This window comes from Astyanax mexicanus, chromosome 18, assembly GCF_023375975.1.
Source record: "Astyanax mexicanus isolate ESR-SI-001 chromosome 18, AstMex3_surface, whole genome shotgun sequence".
NCBI classification, from domain to species: domain Eukaryota; kingdom Metazoa; phylum Chordata; class Actinopteri; order Characiformes; family Acestrorhamphidae; genus Astyanax; species Astyanax mexicanus.
In genome coordinates, this window is record NC_064425.1 from 29,793,876 (window position 1) to 29,809,655 (window position 15,780).

General features: G+C 34.8%; 1 protein-coding gene across 2 annotated transcripts in view; it reads right to left on the bottom strand.

Annotated features, from left to right (window-relative positions):
- The window catches only part of samsn1a (SAM domain, SH3 domain and nuclear localisation signals 1a), a 41,500-nt gene extending 25,925 nt beyond the window's left edge, over positions 1-15,575 (bottom strand). The window contains exons 1-5 of one of the 2 annotated variants that reach the window (XM_049467169.1): positions 15,557-15,575; positions 10,488-10,637; positions 8,740-8,786; positions 5,869-5,906; positions 2,916-3,002 (exon numbers count right to left, since the gene is read on the bottom strand). In XM_049467169.1, the coding sequence (XP_049323126.1) occupies positions 2,916-3,002; positions 5,869-5,906; positions 8,740-8,786; positions 10,488-10,628 (313 nt within the window). In that variant the 5' untranslated portion in view covers positions 10,629-10,637; positions 15,557-15,575. Of the gene's footprint in view, positions 1-2,915; positions 3,003-5,868; positions 5,907-8,739; positions 8,787-10,487; positions 10,638-11,774; positions 12,226-15,556 lie in introns of those variants that run through there. The other variant, XM_049467168.1, reaches the window with a different exon arrangement.
- Positions 15,576-15,780: the final 205 nt, after the last annotated feature.

The window sequence follows — 15,780 nt, forward strand, 5'->3', positions numbered from 1 at the left end:
AGCCATAGCATTAGAGGACCATTCAACCGAATGGGTGCCATTTGCTTGTTGTAACATACACAAATTAAACTTATTTTTTATCCTTTTTCAACTCTGAATATAATAACACATATTTAACTATTCAAAACATGTACTGGTCGAATTCAGGCAGCTTTACTTAATATTTTAAAATGTTTCTAAGCTGAAGATGGTTAAAAAAACATGTTATATTTAAAAAAACATATTTAAAAGCAAGTCCATTAATTATTTTGATTTTATCTCAAGAAAATCTTTATTTTAAATAAATGGTTGACTGCATCTTCAAATAATTGATATTTATGACAAAAACAATCACTCCTGTTACTGGAACTCATTCCTGTTACTGGAACTCATTCCTGTTACTGGAACTCACTCCTGTTACTGGAACTCATTCCTGATACTGGAACTCACTCCTGTTACTGGAACTCATTCCTGATACTGGAACTCACTCCTGTTATTGTCAGTCTATTCTTGTTACTTTTTACGTTTTGAGTAACAGGAATAAAAGTAACAGGAATGAGTTTTTCACATAGAATTAACAAAAACATGAAAAATAGCTAAATGGCGGCTATGCTAATAGCATGAGGACACTGAGCACATTCTAGCGATTTTCCCAAAATAAGTATTTTAAAAAGAAACAAATAAAAACAAAGAATTAATTTAGGTAACAGGACTGAGTGTTGGGATTGATCTCCTCAGTCATATTTACAATAAGATCAAATTTACAGAAAAAAAAAACAAAAGAGGGAACTTAATTTTGGTCTTCCCATGATCTTCAGAAGAACCAGCTGATGCCACTTCCTGTTGTAGATGTGACGTTTAAAATGTTCCAGATGTTTCAGGTGGGGTAATGTGTTACAGTAACAGGAATAAGTGAAACCCAGGGACAGAACTAAAATGTGTATTTTAACTTAAATATTGTGGATTATATAGACATAGATGGGAATTGGAGTCACACAACAAATGCAAAAAAAATCACATCTCTGAAGGATTTTAATAAATATATTTCATGGTAAAGTTTATAGTTAGAGAGTGGGGACATGTAACAAATTCTATTTTTACAGTGTTCTAAGTAGTTTTTGTTGATGTTTTTAATGTAATTTATTACTTTTGCAATAAGGTCAATGTACAAGACACTATGCTTAATCATAAAATGAATTTTTAAGTTATTTTGTGTGCACATTTATACATAGAATCTCCTGGGGACAGAAATGGCAACCTGAGAAATGGCAACCTTAGAAAATACCTTCCTAATATTGATAATAAAAAAAGAATAAAAATTATTGCATTGACAATTTTGAGAGTTGTTTTACCCTGTCGGGTAAAATGTGTTAACACTGATGAGAGGTACTTAAAGTTAATATATGACTCCATACAGTGCTGAATAAACTCCAAATGTTTTTTTCTAATGGTAGAATTATTTTAACACTATAGTGAATGGGACCATATGTTATCTAGGATAATGTTAAATTCAACTCTTAAAGAGTTCATTTAACACTGTCAGATTTTTTGTGTAGAACATCACAGTTTGGTTCTTGTCACTCAGATTCTTATGTTTGATATTTTTTTATTGTTTTAAACAGCTTTTTTTCTTTTGACTGTCTAATATGTAAATCCCTATTCTTTAAGATTTTCTGTAGATGAATATCATCAAGGTTTTCATTTCCCCTGGCAGTGGTGCTAATGTTATGGCTGATTTGATTTTATATATTTTTTGTGTTAAACAGAGTTTTTAAAAATGCACATAAAAAATTTATGTAGTTTTTGGATAGCCCAAGAACCACACATACGAAATGTTCTACAGCGGATCAGTATCCTTCCAGAAGAACCCTTTTTCATTTTTAAACAGTATGCTCTACGTAAGTTCACATAATAAAACTACTATTCTTGATTTTTTATTATTTCATGAGCGGCAACACTATATCTCTTTCATACAAAAACCCTGTATACAAAAAAGCCTTTTTAACTTCCAGTGGTAAAAATAATTAACTTCAGATTCACAGCCATGAAGTATTTCTATTGATACATCCACCATTAATATTTGACACAATATAAAAAAATATCTTCCAGATTTGCATAAATGAAGAAACAATCTAGCAGTTGTTCTTTTTTATTGTGTCACAGCTTCATAATGAATGGACCAATAGAAATGTTTCTAAAATATGAAATTATTTTGACACTTCCATTGCATGTTAAGAATATTATATATATATATATATATATATATATATATATATATATATATATATATATATATATATATAAACTTCCAGATTATATATATATATACAAATAGAAGGCACAATTGTTTTGCACCAATCCAGCAGTTTATATATATATATATATATATATATATATATATATATATATATATATATATATATTGTTTCACAATTTAATAGTAAATGGACCAATTAAAATGCTTTAAAATGGCTTTAAATAGTAAATAAATTAACAAATATATATTTTTTAACTTCAATTGATATCAATATTAAGAAGGTTTTTATTAATTAAGTAACTTATAAAAATAACAGTTTGTTGTCTCAAACAAAACTTTTTTTTTATTATTAAAAATTTGGACACAAGGTAAAGAACAACTGATTAATGTGACTGAAATTGACAGGCTTTATGCTGTAAGTTGTTTTCTAAGGTCCGCTGAAATTTGGCCAGAGGCTTGAGCACAATTATGGCCCTGCTGTTAGTTAATTAATCCAACCAATGAGAGCCCGGCTTTAGGAAAGCCTCTGTCTGCACAACACTGCATTTCCCGCATTTCCTGCTGATCCGGAGAGCAGGCGCAGGCGCAGTGCTGGGTATATACTGGAGGCTTGACTGGAAGCGTGTGGTAAATGAAATCAAGTTGGGGCTTAACCCCACAAATCCCCAGGCAAGTTTACCTTGGTTCTGATTGTTCTTCACGTGAACTGAATCCTGGTCCTGGGTTTTGGAGGCGGGCCAGGAGGCATTAGGGTGGAGGGTATTATCTGCAGGGAGGGAAAGCAGAAGCCATTAAAGATTTGTTCTCTGGGCCGAGGTCAGTGTATTCTACACGCCAGATACTTTACACTGCTTTACACTGCCAGCCAAGTAGGTTAGTGTGTCTCAGAGTGAAGAGCTGCTTTTCAGCAACAATGACTTTCATCTTTTTCCCTTTGCTCTGTGCAAATATCTTCTCTTCCATAAGTGGGTGGTGCTTTCCATTACCATCGCTTGATGATATGCAGATTATTTAGCTTTGCCCACATGGTGGGTTTGAGTTTGATAATCAGGGTTAGTCTAAAAATAGAATTAGATTAAATAAAAGAGAATATTTCATAATGGCTTATTAAAGCCTCATTTAAAGAACATGTTTTAATACAGGGAACTGCTCAAAGTGCTTTACAAACAAAGTAGAACAGTACAGTAGCAGCATTAACCCAGATTAAAGTTTAATTTTACAGCCTAGGATTAACCACAATAACAGGAAATATAACTGAATAAAAGGAAGCTGAGCGCTCATTCTGGTAAACTTGCCTGGTGCCTGATTTAATTTTAGATTAGGTTTATTATTAGTTTAGTTTTGGGTTGAACATATTATAAAAACTCTATTATATCTTATTTGTTTGGTCGTTTATACAAATACTCTAAAAATGACTGATAAATAAAATAAAAAAAATCCATATGCTTTTATTGAGAATTAAAAAAGGTTTGTACATGCCAGTGATGATATATATCTTTGTTTTAGTTTTTAAATAAATTTAATTTTAAATAAAGTTGATGTAATTCCTTTTTTTTATTTTTTAATCATAAACATAGTGATCTACAGCTTAGTGGACTTGTATTTAAAACATACTAAAACAAGGTACTAGTATGAAGGAATAATGCATTTGCTGTACTAGTCTAATCAAATGTATGGACATGCCGTAAATACAGTGTTTTTTTATTATTATTTTTAAATGTTTTGCATTGTAGATTAATATTAAGTCATCCAAACTATAAAGAAAAACATATGGAAATATTAAGAGAGCAAAAAAGTGTTAAACAAACCAGAATTTGTTTTATATTTTAAATTCTTCAAAGTAGCATCGCTTGCTTAGATGACAGCTTTGCACATCTTGGCTTTTTTTTTTTTTTTGGATTTTCTCAGTCAGATTTATAAGGTAGAGTCACCTGAAATATCTTATAACTTGTAAAGAGTTAATTACTTGAATTTCTTGTCTCTTAATGTGTTTGAGAGCATTAGTTGTAAAGTTGTGAAGAGGTAGAGTTACAGGTATACAGTGAACAGTCTTATTTAAGTAATGTTCTAATCCATATTATGGCAATAACTGCTCAACAAAATAAATAAAAATAAATACTTTAAGAAATAAAGATCAGTCAATCCAAACAAATTCAAGAACTTTGCCCATCAAAAACATTTTGATGAAACTGGCTCTCATCAGGACCACTCCAGGAAAGGAAGAGCAAGGGTTACCTCTGTTGCACAGGATAAGTTCATTAGAGTTCCCAGCTTTAGAAACTGCAAGTTAACAGTACCCCAGATAAGAGCACCTAAATGCTTCTTCACAGAGTATCTTGGTTTGTTTATCACTTTAAAGTTACTACATGATTCCGTATGTGTTCCTTTATAGTCTGGACTTCAGTATTCATTTATTTACAATGTAGGAAAAAAGTAAAACATTGAAAAAAAAGTTGTGTCCAAACTCTTGACTGTTACTTTATGTACTTAAATGAATTGAAAGTGTTTAAATACTTTAAAACTGGAATTAAATGTATGTTTGTATTCTGCCCTGTAAAATGGCATGTTACAATTAAATAATTAAGCTACAATTTAAAGCTCATTTTTATCATAATTTTAAAAGAAGAAACATTTTTGGCATATAGTTCTCTCCAAATCACTATAATTACAGATGGCATGGTCAGAACTAGCAAAGATAAACTAATACACAGCTGAGTTTAGGGGTGGGTAATATGGCCCTAAAAATAATATATAATATCACATCACAATATTTCATGCTATTTTCATGATAATGATACTCTTGGTGATATTACAAAATATTCAATTAAAAAAGATTCAAGAATACAAAATAATAAACAAAAATTATTATTGCATACGATTTGATATGGCACACCCCTCACTGAGATATTAAAAAATATATATATATCAGATTTGTAACAGAAGTCATGATATAGAATGTCATGATACTAATAATGCACATCATATATCTCCATATATACAGGATTAAAGTAAAATAAATGATACTGGACAGACATAATCTGACTATAGTAAATATATATAATGGGAAATGAGAACAGTGTGATTTTTTTTTTTTTTTTTAGAAAAACAGCAAAAAAAGTAGCACCCTGATGAGATAATTAGGGGTGGGTGATATTACACGATATTTCAGGGTAAAATATCGTTCACAATATTAAAAAATGTTGGTGATATTATTGCGCATGATACGATATGGCACTAGTTCAAAATAAAAAATCATTTCTGACAAACAGAAAACTGAAAACTGATATTCTTATATGATTTCTAAGGAAGCTGTGAAGTAACACCTTCCCACTCCTCCTCCTTTTTTATTTATTTTTTCTTCTTGATGTGCTTTATACTCTATACTTGTGTTTTTTTTTTACAGCTTTGTAAAAAAAATCTCTATTTAAAAAACAGAATCAGAAAAAATTATCAGATTGAAATAAAGAGGAAGCTCATTAGAGTCTTTATGAGGTCAGACATTCCCCGTAATCACTGTGTGTTTTGTTTGATTAACACTAGTGTCACAATAGAAGCTGGTATGCTGGATATGCTGTTTGAGATTCTCAGATGTGATATGTGTGTAATGTTTCGGTGTCAGGTGCTGTACTTACCAACAGCGTCATTTACAGAAACAGATTTCGGGAGTGGCCTGCAATGAGGAACAAAAACAAACAGATTGTGTATAAACAATGGAAAAAAATACATTGCTGCAATATTGTATATACAACGTATTTTTGGACTATAAGGCGCACTTAAAATCTTTTAATTTTCCCAAAAATAATCAGTGCATCTTTTAATCCAGTGCGTATTATATAAAATTTTACCAATCAGATATTAAGGAGCAATAAAAGCCACTCGATTGAAGTACAGCATTATAAGGGTGAGTTTGCAGTAAAGTATTAGCATTAGTCGCTAACCACAGCACTAGCTCTTTCACCGCTCAGCGGTGAATGTATCAGACAGTAGTCTGCACGTTTACTGTATTAAAACAAGTGACGTGGGATGAACCTTTAGCTGATAAGCGCCCTTGGTTCCCGGAACACTCAGGGGTCCTCTGTCTAGCGCTTTCAGGCAGCATTTACACCTGCTAGTGCTGAGGTTAGTGGCTAATGCTAATGCTGCTGCACCCAGCCTTAGTGCTGCAAATATTTCACTGAAAACTCACCTTTAGCCAAAATATTGGAAATCTAAGCTTACTGTAAATAAATGGAAGTGCTTTACTACCCAAATAAACAGTTTTCAGGAGAGAAATCTGTGTAGATTAACATCCAGCACCCTGAGGCAGCACATTAAAAAAAACATTGTTTTAGTAAGTAAATGAAAACAAAATAACCACGAATATGAAAAATAATGATAAAAAAAAATGGAAAAGACAATGTGATAATAATAAGAAAGTGGTTTATTGCCTGAGAGTATTTTGAGTTTACTTGAATCTAATAGACATTTACAGTAGCTAAACATGCGTCTAAAAATGGACCAGTATTCCAAATATAGTTCAATCAATCGTTTTACAACTTCCATTAAAAGGTAATGTTTTTTTCTCTGGAGATACAAAGAACAGTGCACTTACTTACAGACCAATTCAATACCGTGTATACTCTATAAGTGTGTTAGGTGTGAATGTGTGGTTGCTTTGAAGGGGAGTGAGGGAATCAGGGCACAGAACAGCAAGTCATGTAGCAGAGCTCTGTGGAAGTAGGCGAGATCTTTAAGAGGATGACTCAAATCCACTTAAAGTTTCTCAGCAGCATGTCACACTGATCTCACTGCTGCAGTAATGTACACCAGCTCTCCCTTAGGGGGCATGAAAAAAAAACATTAAAATATATAAAATATAATAATAATAATTATATATATATATATATATATATATATATATATATATATATATATATATATATATATATATATATATATATATATATTATAATTTACAATATCTTTTTTCAAAAGGTGGGCTTGATATAAGTGATGCAAAGTGATACAAGTGATCTGTAATACACCACATTAGGCACTAATGGTCAAATTTAAATAACGTAATTAAGATATATATGTAATGCCATCCTGTTGCTTTTTTGTGGTAGCAGCATTGTGCACTATTAAAACAGCAATGTGCAACAAAACAAAATAAACAATAAAAAAATACAGGAACAGTCATGTACAAAATACATATACACACATACTGTATGCCTACAGATTTAACATTTGAAACTTAATATGTACAAAAATAAAAATCTGTCATCCTTATAAACTTCTCTACACCACTGTACTGCTTTGCATTTACATTTACTAATTTGTCAGTTTTAGGGTGCAATGAGCTTTTGTGAAAATAATTGTATATTTTAGTATGACAATAATGTACTATACAGTATGTGAAATAATTAAAGTATATATCTTTTCTCTTTATACATTAGAAAGCATAAATATAGATACTGAAAAGTACACTAAAAAGTATAGAAAAATGTATAAACAGGACAATATTGTTTCTGCATTGCCATCACAATATGCAGACATGCAGTATCTCGTAAAGCAGCTAATTCATTTCTGCTGTTTGATACAAAAGTAAAATTCACACTGCTCTTACTGTCCCTGATATAGTATCTACCAGAGTTGCATTATATCTAAACCAATATCAGTTATTTAATTACTGATACACACAATAGTTACATTACAAAAGAAAAAAAAATAAGATCACTTTTATTTCTAATTTTAGTTTTCAGCTGGACAGCTCAGACCTACATTTTATACAAAAAGTGGCAGAAATAACATATAAGCAGTATATTTGGTTTATTCAACAGTACTCAGTATATACTTGATGATGCCACTCAGTCATGTGACTCAGCAGTTGATTGGTAGATCAGCTTCACCTGAGTTCTAACTGAGTTCAGCTGTTTAACCATGTATACATACCTGTTTGTTCTCCTGTTTTACAGCAGCATAATGCATGCTATTTTTCTAGTTTTCCATTTAACCAACTCTGATTTTTGGCTTACCCTTTTGTGTCTTTTATTTTTGAGTGATTTTCTCTGTGTTTTGACTGTTTTTTTTTCTTTATTTTTGACTGTGCCTTTGGTCTGATGTTTCTAGTTTTGACATTTGCTTATACTTTGATCATTATTTTTGTTTCAGCCATACATATTAAAGCCTGTACTAGTTTTACCGTAAGTGTCTCTCTATACTCTGTGAGTCACAAAACTTTACTTAAATAGAATTTTACAACCGCAATTCTAAAAAATGTTGGGCACAGTGTAAAATGTTAATAAATGTTATTCAGCAGAAAGGACTTTTAAATGTGTTTATGTGTAAAGCTACAGTATATTGTATAAAAAAGGTCGACCTGCTGTTTTCTGCATTCATTCCTAAAGACAGTGAGTCATTTCATTCTGTACAGCTCTGGTTGGTTGACACTCTCACTTTTGTTGAAACATTCATGATCTGTCTGAACTTCATGAGAAAGATGTGCAGGGGACGTATTTTCATACCTTCGTTTCTTCTTTTTGGAAGTAGAGGAGTTGATTTTTGAGATATCCTGATGAAAGAAGTACAGAAATGAAGAACTGTCAGTGTCAGTGAACATGCAGTTCAATACAATACAGTATATAATAAAATGTTTTTAAATGATCAGCATTGCCAGATGTTTGTTACTATTATCATTATGTTCTAAACATTAATCTGCCTCCATATGTAAAGGATGGAAACTTGACAATCATAATAAATAATAAGCTATGCCCTATCCAGTTACATAACACTAAATGGTGCACCACAGTTTCCATTATGGCGTGCTGCTTTTATCTAAGATCATTTCATCCTGCTGTCGCCTCTTCAAACAGCACTGTGGTTTCAATATACGGATGTGTACTAAAAATATACTGTACCAGATTATTTATATAGACATTCAGTCATAATATTAACATGATTCCTTTTGAGTATGTTGGTCCTCCTATTGTCAGTAGTGAGGCATAGACTTCTCAAGACCTCTGAAGGTGTCCTGTAGTATCTGGCATCAAGACTAATGTTAGCAACAGATCCTTTAAGTTCTGAGGCTCTTAATAGATACTCTTAATATATTTTTTGTGATGCACACAAAAGCAGAAGTTTCAGTATGATGAATTTTAGTGAACAGCTTTAAAGTCAATTCAAATTCAATGTTTTTAGTCATATATTTGTGATAATACTATGCAGTTCAAAAAAATCATCTTCTGCAGCTCACTGTGTCTGGTAAATGATTGTGCCTATCATCTGTTGCTCATCTGTAATTGGTAGATTTGTGTGTTTGTCTATGTTTTTTTGGGAACTGAAACTGGCCAATGAACGCTCATGAAATACAAAAGAACTTACTTAATTGGAAAGCTGCATTTGCATTAGCGAGAGATGTTGAGTCACAAGTAAGGGTCGAGTCTCAGGTCATGAGTCCATGTCAAATTTTAAGCCTTTGGCCACAAGTCCAAGTCAAGTCTCAAGTCTTTGATCATGAGTCCAAGTCAAGTCTCAAGTCTTTGATCGCGAGTCCAAGTCAAGTCTCAAGTCTCAGGTCACGAATCAGTGTAACGTCTTAAGTCTCAGATCATAAGTCCACATAAGTCAAGTTTCAGGTCACGAGTCCAAGTTTTAGGCCTCAGGTCACGATTCCAAGTCAAGTCTCAGGTCCAGGTCCAAGTCAAGTCTCAGGTCACAAGTCCAAGTCAAGTCTCAAGTCTCAGGCCACAAGTCCAAGTTAAGTCTCAAGTCACGAGTCCAGGTCAAGTCTCAGGTCACGATTCCAACTCAGGTCATGAATGCAAGTCAAGTCTCAAGTCACAAGTCTGAGTCAAGTCGCAGGTCACGAGTCCAAGTCTAGTCTCAAGTCTCAGGCCAGAAATCAAGTCTTAAGGCTTTGGTCACAAGTCCAAGTCAAGTCTCAGGTCTCAGGCCACAAGTCCAAATCTATTCTTTGGTCTTTGATCAGGAGTCCAAATCAATTCTCAAGTCTTTGTGAGGTGAGACTAATTAGTACAGTACTGATTAACTCAAGCCCAGTACCATGGTTACCATGATAAAAAGGAAGGAAACTCGTCAGTCAGACCCAGTGAGATGCAGAAGATAACTGTTCTATTATATTTTCATTCACAAAACCGTTGAGAAACATTGAATTTGACACAAGGGTTAAGCTGAACAGAATTTGATCATTGGCGTTTTCATCTGTACTGGCCTGTGTACCAGTTGTATAACAGTATAATGAGAAACACTTTACCATGGATATGGAACGTCCATCTGCGCTCCTCCACTGAGTGTTGCGCTGGTCCAGGAGGTCCGCTGGACTGCTGGATCTACTGGGGATGGTGTAGACTTGTGTCTCACCAGATTCCTGCACGGCCTCGTACAGGCTGTCCATGGAGCCCTCCTGCAAGACAAGGTCATAGTCATAATGACCTTCTCAGAAATATACTTATACTTAAAGTTATTTAGTATTTAGTGCTGCTTTTGCTGAAGAATAAAATGTTTTTGTAGAACATGCAAGCCAAGAACCATTTAGGAATGTTGAATCCTTTTTAAACCTCGTCACTTCATGCATCTTGAGTATTAGGATTATTTCTGGATCAGGCCAAGCTACACAAAATCAGAAGTATAAACACACCGATAAGCTTTTAAAACAGATCAAAACAAATCCCTCAATCGCTCAAACCACTTAAAGACATGACCTGAGAGACTCATTTGAGTCACATTATAGAATTGTATAATTTAAAACCCAAAATTCCCCACCATCCAGTGCATTTTCATGCCTTCTGCCTGCATCGTTTAAATAGCAACAGTGCTTGTAAATATATCTACATCGATTGGTGTGAAGGTCTTGAAATAAGGTGTGTTCAGGAATATTGGTATACTGGGATATTGTTGGTATCTTGGCAATGGAAAACACAGGTGCACCTCTGACTGAATACAATCTAGACAACAGTCAACGGTCAGACGTTCATTGGCAGTGAATTGCATGAATTGTCCAGAGTGAGTTAAATGATTAATTCCTTTTTTTTTCCTGCTGTTAGTCCAGAATTGTGCACAACATTTAACATCCCAACATCTGGCAGAAACCAATACTTGTAACTGCTCTCCTCACCGTATTTCTGCATTTTGTATTTATTAAAAAAACATCCATTTAATAATACATATTAACACTGACATTAAACAAGTGTGATCTCAAGCACTTTATGATGTATTTTAGTTTAACAAAGTTAAGTTTCACAAACATCCCAAAACCTAATTTTATACAATAGTTTTTTTTTATTCTGACACCAATAACACCAAAAAAGAAAAAGAAAAACAAAGAGAAAGCCTCAGCAAACAAAGCCAGATCATTAGAGGAAAACAACAAAAGCCCAGCCACTAATCCTCCTGCTTTCACATTTCCTTTGTACATCCCTCCAGCATTCCGAACGCATTCCGAACACAGCCTTTGCAGGAATGTTTCCACACCACACCTTAATCTCTAGCCTGTTCTGTGATGGTTAGAAAGAAGAAGCAAAGACAAAGGCATCAGTCTTACCAGAGAGAAGCAGAAGAGATTCATCCTGGAGCTCCGGGATGAACAATAGTACGGATGTGGAGTCAGTAGCAGCAGACGCAGAGCAGCTGGACTTTACTGCTCCCGCTGCCGGCTGTCCCTCAGATTAATACTGAATGAAATCCCTCCCGTAATCCAATAGATGTGGAGGACCATTACTACCCTAGACAGAGCTCACAACACTCACTGAAGCACTGCCTGTATCTTATAATGAATCACTGGCTATCTACACTGCGTTTTTACTGGCGAGATGCAGGGAAGTTGTGTAATCATCTCAAAGGTGCCTGAAGCATTGAATAAAGGGTTATAATGAAGTATAATATGAAGTGTTGTAGTCTGAATGTAGATACCTTCCCAGCTGGCATTGCAACATTGATGTTATGGTTGAATCAATGTTAGATTTGTTCTCGATTTTGACAAGTGAATCATCATTGATATGGCAACGTTGTCTCAACGTCACACGTTCAACCTTTAATAAACCATAGCTCACATTCGGGATGCTCAAAATTGTATGGAAGAGGAAAAAAAAACTGTATGCCATGATGAAAAATGTATTTTTATTCTCTCTCTCTCTAAATATACATATCTGAGACGTACAAACAAAAAGCTTTTATTACTAGTATCTTAAAACTAGAAAAAAGTCCTATGGTTAAAAGAGTATTAACACTGAACTTACATCACTGAAACCTCTAAATATAACATTCAGTGCAATAAATTGCCTTCAGAAGTTACTTAATTGCTTAACAGAGTTGGGCTGTTCTGTGAAGAGCTCACTGGTTTGTTACTAGTGAACAAACACTAGTGAACAAACAGCATTATAAAGACCAAGGAACTCACCAGACAGGTAGGAGATAAAGTTGTGGAGAAGTTTAAAGCAGGGTTCAGTTATAAAAAACACAGCCCAAGCTTTGATCATCCCAAAAAAACATTGTTCAATACATCATCCAAAAATGGAAAACATATTCTACATCTCACAGATTGAGCAAGAAGAGCACCAGTCAGCCAAGCAGCCAAGAGGCCCATGGTCACTCTGGAGGAGCTGCAGAAATCCACAGCACAACTATAAGTCGTGCACTCCACAAATCTGGCATTTATGAAAGAATGGCAAGAAGTGCCGTTTTAGATTTGCAGCCTAAAAAGTCATGTAGGGAACATAGCAAACACATGGAAGAAGGTTCTGTGGTCACTTTAAGACCACAGTTGAACAGTTTGTCCTAAATGCAAAGTGCTATGTGTGACAGAAAAAAAAAAAAAACATTGCTCATCACCCTAAAAACACCATCCTCACTGTGAAACATGGTGGTGGCAGCATCCTGCTATAGAGATTCTTTCTTTAAGCAGAGACAGGGAAGCTGGTCAGAGTTGATAGGAAGATGGATGTAGCTAAATACAGGGCAATCCTGGTAGAAAACCTGTGTAAAACAAATGTGAAAAAGTTTAAGAGGTATGAACACTCTTGGAGCATTTCTATCACTAGCAATGCTCCAACAATAAGACGACTGATGATTAGCACATTTATTTACACTATATTGCTATTCTTATTATACATCAATAAGATTTAATCTTTCTCTACAATTAAGGACTATAATTTCACAATCTTTAATTGGCCACCTTTTGCTGTTAAATTACTGTACATTTAAAAAACTACTTTTTACAGTGACCATAATGGAGCATCTCCTTTTCTTGCCTGCATAAGATTCTACATAAAACTCATCTCAATGAAGCTAAATAAAAAAAAGTAGGCTACGTAAATACTGCATTGAGAAATGCTTTATTTAAAAAGTGTCATGTCACATGTCTTCCTCTGAGGAAAGCCTGAAAGCTCAGGTTTCATTTTCTTTCCCATTAAAATTCAGAATTGGGATTCTCTCAAAAGAATCCCAATCACCTGTGATTTATGATATATATATATATATATATATATTACAGATCTCTGTCATTCCTAAGAAAGAATATGGACATACTGATGCTAGGTTTAGTGTGAATAAGCGCTGTGATACTGCAGTACTGTACTCTCCAGGCCTCCCAGGCTGCTGCTACTGAGTCTTAAGTGCATGTGATGTTTTCTCAGCAGACGTTTCATCTTTTATTTGTAAAAGTGTCCTGAAATAGAGCTGATGACGACTGCTGTGTAACACCGTCCATGCTACGTTCCCCTGGGGATCTGAAGAGCATTGAGTCTTTAGGCCTGGTAGCAGAAGTAGGTCAGTGGGAGATAGACCTGAGTGCGAGTTCTGGCTCTTGTTGATCTGTTAGTGTACTCTGTCTTCATATATCCTAAGGAGATTGTCAGTGTTATCAGACCACATTGCTGTGTTTTGCCACACTGATAATCTCTTGCCTTTATTTCCATAGTACTGCCTGCTTTAGTTCTGTGTGTATTGCTTTGATAACACATTCCTTTTTAAGCGTATATGAAGAGGATCATTCCAAGTTTGATCCCTGTATATCCCAATGGATTATGAATTGTTTTATATATACACGCACATAGCACTGCAATATTGTGTGTGTGTGTCTAAAAAGTCCACACCCAACACCTTTTAACACTGAAAAAAAATTACTAAAAAGATAAACATTACCTGTATTTTTTGCACCATAAAGTACACTTAAAATCCTTTAATTTCCCCAAAAATTGTCAGTTCGCATTATAATCCACGGCGCCTTATGTATACATTCTACCAGTCAGGTTGTATGGAGCAGTAAAGCCACTCTGAGGCTGAAGTACAGCATTATACAGGAGTTTCAGTTTAGTTCTCAAGCGGTATTAGCATTAGCCATTCAGAGGTGAGTATTATCAGCCTGTAGCCTGCTACTAACCCTGGCTAGCATTGCTAGAGCAGCATTAGCATTAGCGGCAAACCAAGCTAAGCGCTAGCTCTTTTGCCATTCAGATGTGAGTATTATTGGCCTGTAGTCTGCTGCTAACCCTGACTAACACTGCTGAAGGAGTACGAGCATTAGCATTAGCCACTAACCACACTAAGCGCTAGCTCTTTCACCGCTCAGAGGTAAGTATTATCAGCCTGTAGCCTGCTGCTAACCCTGGCAAGCCCTGCTGGAGCAGCATTAGCATTACCCGCTAACCGTGCTAAGTGCTAGCTTTTCGCCGTTCAGGGTTGAGTTTTATCAGCCTGTAGCCTGCTGCTAACCCCGACTAACACTGCTGAAGGAGCACGAGCATTAGCATTAGCCACTAACCACACTAAGCGCTTGCTCTTTCGCCGTTCAGAGGTAAGTATTATCAGCCTGTAGCCTGCTGCTTACCCTGGCTAGCACTGCTGGAGCAGCATTAGCATTACCCACTAACCGTGCTAAGTGCTAGCTCTTCGCCATTCAGGGTTGAGTGTTATCGGCCTAAAGCCTGCATGTTTATGTAGAACCCCTAAAGAAGAGGAAGAGAAAGATCAGCCCACACAGAGAAGTAGTTTCCTCACTCTTGTATTCAACAGAATGAGATACTAAATTTACAAGTAATTAATTAATTAACCAATTGTTTTCCTCACAAAGAACCATTTTTGGCAGGAATTACATAATTTTATGCGCACCCCATTAATTAAACACTTGTTGCATTGACCACATTGCGTTTCACATGGGAGCTAAAGCAGGGCAGCTAGTGATCTAGCTAGCTAGCTTCTAGCTAGTCTCCACTGATCAAAAACACACTATCGAACCATTAGGAATAATGTTAAAAGAGCACAGCAATCAAAGAAACTAATTAACTATACATTTATGTTACAAAAACAATGTTTTCAACAGTTATATACCTGAAAAGAGGGAGAGAAAGATCAGCCCACACAGAGAACTGGTTTCCTCACTCTTGTATTGAACCGAATGAGGACTAACCGCGCAGGTGCTCCCCCTACTGCACAGTTCAGACAATTATCTACAGCATGAGTTTAGTAACCAGAATTGATTCAGATTAATCTTTACAAATTGAAGATTTAGAGCTTTAAAACTAAAACTAACCATGAATGACATTATTAACTAC